This window comes from Cicer arietinum, chromosome 7 (assembly GCF_000331145.2).
Source record: "Cicer arietinum cultivar CDC Frontier isolate Library 1 chromosome 7, Cicar.CDCFrontier_v2.0, whole genome shotgun sequence".
Classification (NCBI taxonomy): domain Eukaryota; kingdom Viridiplantae; phylum Streptophyta; class Magnoliopsida; order Fabales; family Fabaceae; genus Cicer; species Cicer arietinum.
The window spans coordinates 52,081,732-52,088,879 of NC_021166.2; the positions used below are offsets into that span (position 1 = coordinate 52,081,732).

The following is a 7,148-nucleotide window of genomic DNA, read 5'->3' on the forward strand; positions in this document are numbered from 1 at the left end:
TCCATGACGCTCCATGCTAGTGCAATCTGGAATTGGTACTTCGAAATCAATGAACCCTAAACCACATTATTTCATCATCTCAGACTCTGAAGTGATGATTCTTCTGATTCATGCCCCCCAGTAGCAAAACCACCAACACAACCTGAACCACTAATAAAAACAACGTCCACAGCAACAACACCACCACCACAACATAACCACTAAACCTTCGACACCCTCAAAATTTGCCTTCTCCTCTGAACCTTCGCACTCAACTCCTCCCCATCAAAAACGGAGATCGATCAATGACATCATTTCCCCTCCTACAATTCAAAAAGAACCCCTCTCTCAACCAAAACCACAAACTAAAAATATGAAAACAAAAATCACAATGACCATTGCTCAATTTCTTGCTTGTAAAAATCTCCCAAATCCTCAGAGAAGAAAAATGTTTGCCCCCAAGCAAAACCTAAAGAAGAGTCAGAAACCCACCTCTCCAGAACATTCTCCAGAATTTTCCCCACCACAAGAACGTTCTCCTGCTTAGACTGTTCCTCCGCCAGAATCTTCTCCCCATCCTTCTCCACAAAAACATACCAAACGTTCTTCATCTCCTTAGTCTTCTTCTACTTCCACATCTTCTGATTCTGAACCGTCTCCCCCCGCTAAGAAACCAAAACAGACTACTCCTCCTCTGGTTTCCCTTGCAAAAACAAAACTCTTCAAAGAAAAATGGGCTCAACGCCCAGTTGGGATTGGTCGAGTTTTTGTTTTTGACAATCTTGTTGTAGGTGGAAATGATGTTCAGCACCATACTGATGTTCTTGGCTGGACATCATTCTTAAAGATCTCTGAATCTTATTTCCCAGATGTTGTCCGCGCATTCTACAGCAATGCCAAAACATTTGCTGACAAATCTCTAATTATCTCAATGATTAAGGGAGTGGAAATCAAATTGACTCCAGATATTTTGGCCACCATTCTTCAGCTACCAACAGAAGGGCCATTTGTTTTTGGTGACCACTGGTATTCGGCTTTGGGTCTTAGAAAGACAAAAGTTTTGGCTGATTTGTTTGAAGAAGACTCCACACGTTATTTGGCCACCTATCTTAAGCCTCTTCCCAAGGTATTCAATAACATGTGCCAACATACCTTGATTCCACACTGTGGAAATCATGAGTATGTATCTGATAATGATGCCTTGCTCATTCATCATCTTCAGAACGTTCTCCACCACCTCCAGAACGTTCTCCAGAACATTTCCCAACCTCTTCCACCCTATTTGCTCAAACATCCGGCATATCATCCTCAGCCATTCCCTCTTACTCTTAAACACTTCACTCCCCTACCCATGACTTCAGTACCTTCTTGTCTTATCCATTGTTTTCTATCATGTCTCCACTGTTCGTTTCACCTCAGAAAACCAGCTCTTCCATCTTTGGCATTAGTCAGTTTTTGAACTTTCCCACTACTGCTGGCTCCTCTAGCCCATCTGTTGGTCCCATACCCTATGTATCATCGTCTTTTGCTTCTATTCCATCCATCTCTACAATGCCTATTCCTTCTAACACCGTTGTTGCTACCACCTCTCAACCCTCCGCTCACCTTCACTCTACTCCCACCTTAACTGCACCCTCCAACTCTGATATTATGGCTGCTCTACAGATCATCATGGCAAGACAAGTTCATCACGATCAGGAGACTACTTTACTTAGAACTTGGATGGCTGATCACCTTGCTCCCAAGCTGAGAATTCCACCTCCGCCTCCTCATCCGATTCCACCTCCTTCTCAAGTCCCTCATCCTGGAAAATCCTCCTCCTCAGAAGGATCTTCTCCCTCCCTAGCTTCTTAGTTGTTTAACTGTTATCTTTTTGTACGAAAAAGGGGGAGAATTAAGTTAGATTTATTCTGTCAAAGCTTCATTATGTATCTCTGCCAATACTGATGTATCTTTGCAATTTTTAATGAAAAACTAGTTTATTACATACAATGTTTTAAATTCTGGTAGATTAAATAAATGCACAAATTGAGGGGGAGCTGTTAAAAGCCCTTTATATTAGAATCAGAATTAAAATCTAAATTAACATGTTGTCATCATCAAAAAGGGGGAGATTGTTGAGACAAACTCTATATTTAAAGTTTTGATGAAAATAAACAAAGGTTAATTAAGAAAGTTAATTTTGATTCTAAAATGTTATGTTAATTTAACATGTGTTTTTGAGTGAATTTAATTAAGAACAGAATCAAGCAAATCAAGAAAAGACAGCAACAAGATCATTCTGCATCATAACAGAGAATGATCTCCAGCTTCAACAACTGTCCATCACAGCATATTGGTCAAACCTTTTCTATCTCTTTGACAAAGATTCTGCCCTGGAAATTATTCATATCTAATCAGTACATGGCAAGGAACAAGTAGGAATCATCCGGACTCAAAAAGGTTATTTGATCTCAAAGATCAAAGGACTCAAAGACAGACAAAAGTCATGACAGTCTATAAACTCCAAAAATCAAATGTCAAGAAAGTTCGATCAATCTGGGCATATGACAAGACAATTACAAAGGAAATCCAGAACGTTTAAAACGGGAACTCCAGAATGATTATTGAAGCTCAAGAAAGTTCAAACTGACAAACCAAGAACGTTAATCATTCTCCGTTTTCTGCACAATGACAGCAACTCTGTTTCTCTCTGATTTGATCAGCAATTCATCTCCAACCTTCTCTAGCTACACTCAAGACTCAAGACAGAGAATGTACCATCCAAGATCAACGAAGAAACGTCAAGAGCGCTTTCTAAGAAAGGACATAACTTCTTTAAATGCTAAACCATTAAAAGTCAACAAAGCTATTTCAAAGAAGGATTATTTTTATTCTGAAATAATGTTTCAGTCAAAAAGCAAAGGAACGCATCTCTCTATCCTATCTCTCTATTTATCATAATGAATTAATTAAAACATAAACTGATTTTCTGTTTTCAACTAATCAAGGAACGTTTTCCGTTTTACTACTAAAACCAAGAACGTTCTCCGTTTTCTGTTTTCATAACCAAGATCAATCTTGAGTTATTTTCTTAAGTTTTAACAAGAATTTTTAAAAGGTACATTTACAATTAAAACCCCCCCTTTCTTGTAAATCGACATTGTTACTTCAGTTTGATCCTCATCTATTGGAACTTCACCCTCTTCAAGTTTTTTGTTAAAATGTTAGCATTTTGATCATTTGTATTGCAGTATTCCAACCTTATCATGCCCTTCATTACTTGATCATTTGTTCATCTTACCTTCACCGTGAAACAACACACTTTTGTTCTCATTATTTCAACAACGAAACGTTGTCACCAGTTAACGGAAGAAACGCTACTGCTAGTGTTATACATCATCCACATGCTTTATCAGTTTTTTGCTTGTCTGGTCATCATGCTGGTAGGGATTTTCCGATTTTCTGGCCAAGCGACAAAGTATTTAATGCGGCACATGTTCACGTTTTGATTAACTGCACCGAAGTTAAACCATACATTGAGTACGTTTCAAATTTCTCTTCATATTAATTATATTTAATTATATGATTAAATTGATATTCACCATATATATGGTCATCGATCAGGGCATTTTTAAATACGGGACAATCATCTGATGATATACATTCAAATTTCCCATTATGGTTTCAACAACAAGTGCATCTCGAAGAACAAACTCCTATCAACATCCACTTAAGGCACTTATCTATGGGCCCGAGTAGAAGTTTCAAAGAATGGCACACCTATTACGTCAATGGATACAAATTTCACACTGAATCTTGGACTGAAGGAAAAGAAACAATTAATAGTGGAGTTTGTATGAAAAGTGTCTCTGATAGTGGTGTAGTAGAAGATTTCTATGGCATAATTGAGCATATTTACGAAATTGACTACACGTTCCTAGATTATGCGAAAAAAGTGGTGTTGTTTTACTGTAAGTGGTTTGATCCATCTAGCAGAGGAACTAAAATAAATTTGATATCCAATACTGTAGACATTCGTATGAGCAAAAAATATCCACGGTTTGATCCATTTGCCCTGGCCCATAATGTAAGACAAGTCTATTATGTTCCTTATCCATCAACTGTCAGAAGCAAACAAGGTTGGTGTGCTGCAATCAAAACAAGACCAACGAGTGGAATCGAAGAAGTTGAAGCAGGTCAAAATGAAGAAGTTGCATTTCAAATGGATGAAATGTCAAATTTGGATCATGTGATTGGAGATGAGACTATTAGTCAACTTTGTCATGAGTCACACATTGGAGAAGAAGTTGATGAACAAGAAATAGATGAATTAGAGAATGATGAAGGCAATGACTTAATTCACTCATCAAATGACGACGACGATGATGACGAAGACGAAGACGAAGACAATTAATTAATTATATATATATGTGTGTTTCTATATCTATAATATTATATATTGTAATTGAAATGAACGACACCTTATATATATATTTTTATATTTTATATATATTTCTTTATTTATGTCAGTGTTATAATTTATTTATGTATACTTCATTATTAATTAATCTTATGTTAATTGTATACACACATATATTATATTATATATATGTATGGATATGGATATATATATATATAGACATGGCTTCAGTGTCGGGAGTAGGAGGATCTGCAGGAGGATCAGGAGGTTCGGATGGATCGGGAGGAACAGGAACGGCGGCAATACGAGGAATATCCAAAACATCACGTGGTAAGAAAAAAGTTGCTAAACGTGTTGTTAATGACCCATCTCTCATGCCGATGCCGTCCATTGGTACTAGTGGTGGAGCTATTCCTCTATATCCGGAGGTCCCAGTAGAGCCTTATACCTTAGACGAAATAATGGATCCCGGATGTGTTGATTGCTACAACCGCATTGTCATCATTCCAGAAGGAGATGGGTATGTAAACTATGATTGATTAAATATTTCATTATTATTGCAATGTAAATACATTATTAATTTTATTAATTTATTTTTATATTTAATTTGCATATAAACTTTGAAGATATCTTCCTTTTAAATCATCTGCAAAGGCAATTGCTGAAGTCATACAAGAGAAATATAAAAAACCATGGTTGTCTTGGGGTGAGATAAAAGAGGATAAGACACCTCAAATTAGGGAAGTTGATCAGTTTTTACATTGTTTCAAAGTAAGTCATTAGATTAATTTATTTAATTACTATTTATTTATACATTTGATTAATTTACTGAATTACTAATTATATTTTTAATATTTTTTAAATTTCAACAAACAACAGACCAAATGCACTTGGAAAAGAGAGCATGATGCCGCAGTTTTGGCTTCATTTGACCATCGCTTTTCAAAGCGTCTCTCATCTATGTTGGCTTACGCACGTAATAAGGGGGAGGAAAAACGGCCTAATTGGATTGGTGAAAATGTTTGGACTGCTTTGTGGAGGAAATGGAACACAGATGCTTACAAACAGAAGAGAGAAAAAGCAAAGACTAATAGAGCATCTGAGAGGGGTACCAGTACTCATAAGGGAGGTTCCATGTCTGCTGGAGAAATTAAATATTATATGGTAATTTATTATTATTTATAATATATATCTATTAATTTATATTCAATTAATCATCACATTTCACCAACTTATAAACTTGACATTAATTTAATATTTTAGGAAAAGCAACTTGGAAGGGAGGTCACTCAGGCTGAGATACATCGCTATCTTCATGTTAATCCTGAAACAAATGAGTATACTGATGAATTATCAAAAAATATTCAGGTAATTATTATATATTAATTGTTATATATTAATTAGACCTATAAATTATTATATATTAATTATTAACTATTTTATTTTTTTATTTTTAATATAGGAACAACTTCAACAAATCATGAAAGAATGGGATGATCATCAAGCTACTCTTCCTCCTGCTCAGCGAGCTGGTCCAGTGCAGCGGAAACAATATGAGACCGCAAGTTTTATGCACATCAGTGAGACTAAATGTACTTGGAAAAGAGAGCATGATGCCGCAGTTTTGGCTTCATTTGACCATCGCTTTTCAAAGCGTCTCTCATCTATGTTGGCTTACGCACGTAATAAGGGGGAGGAAAAACGGCCTAATTGGATTGGTGAAAATGTTTGGACTGCTTTGTGGAGGAAATGGAACACAGATGCTTACAAACAGAAGAGAGAAAAAGCAAAGACTAATAGAGCATCTGAGAGGGGTACCAGTACTCATAAGGGAGGTTCCATGTCTGCTGGAGAAATTAAATATTATATGGTAATTTATTATTATTTATAATATATATCTATTAATTTATATTCAATTAATCATCACATTTCACCAACTTATAAACTTGAAATTAATTTAATATTTTAGGAAAAACAACTTGGAAGGGAGGTCACTCAGGCTGAGATGCATCGCTATCTTCATGTTAATCCTGAAACAAACGAGTATACTGATGAATTATCAAAAAATATTCAGGTAATTATTATATATTAATTAGACCTATAAATTATTATATATAAATTATTATATATTAATTATTAACTATTTTATTTTTTTATTTTTAATATAGGAACAACTTCAACAAATCATGAAAGAATGGGATGATCATCAAGCTACTCTTCCTCCTGCTCAGCGAGCTGGTCCAGTGCAGCGGAAACAATATGAGACCGCAAGTTTTATGCACATCAGTGGTGGCAAGTACAAAGGGCGTGTGCTGGGTGCCGGTAGTTTATCATCAACCTTTAAGAAAGGTCCAACCGGCTATATTCAGACTGAGACGTCTTCTTCTTATGCTAGTACGGATCGATCTCATCGTCCGTCGATAGATAATGATCTTGACCAGTTAAAGAAGCAAGGGGCAAGTGAGCAAGAAGAAAAGACACAACAGCTGATACAAGCCGCAATTGATAAATTGAATGAGGAGTGGAAACAAAAGTTTCAAGAGCAGCAGCAGCAGTTTCAGCAGCAACAACAACAATTTCAACAACAACAATTTTCATTTCCTCCTGTGTTTCATCAGCAGTTCCCGCCTCGGCCTCAATACTTGCCTCAACAACCACTATTCCAGCAGCAACAAAATTACTCTCAATACTCCCAGCAGCAGCAACCGCCTCCAAATTTCCAACAGCAACACCAGGATCCTCCGAACTCTGCCTTCCAGCAACAGCA

At 36.4% G+C, this 7,148-nt stretch overlaps 1 protein-coding gene across 1 annotated transcript in view; it reads left to right on the forward strand.

Annotated features, from left to right (window-relative positions):
- Window positions 1-4,420: 4,420 nt before the first annotated feature.
- Window positions 4,421-7,148, forward strand: part of LOC140918852 (uncharacterized) — a 4,923-nt gene continuing 2,195 nt past the window's right edge. Inside the window, exons 1-3 of the mRNA XM_073363653.1 lie at window positions 4,421-4,901; window positions 5,008-5,152; window positions 5,261-5,545. Of these exons, the coding sequence (XP_073219754.1) occupies window positions 4,432-4,901; window positions 5,008-5,152; window positions 5,261-5,545 (900 nt within the window). The 5' untranslated portion in view covers window positions 4,421-4,431. The remainder of the gene's footprint in view (window positions 4,902-5,007; window positions 5,153-5,260; window positions 5,546-7,148) is intronic.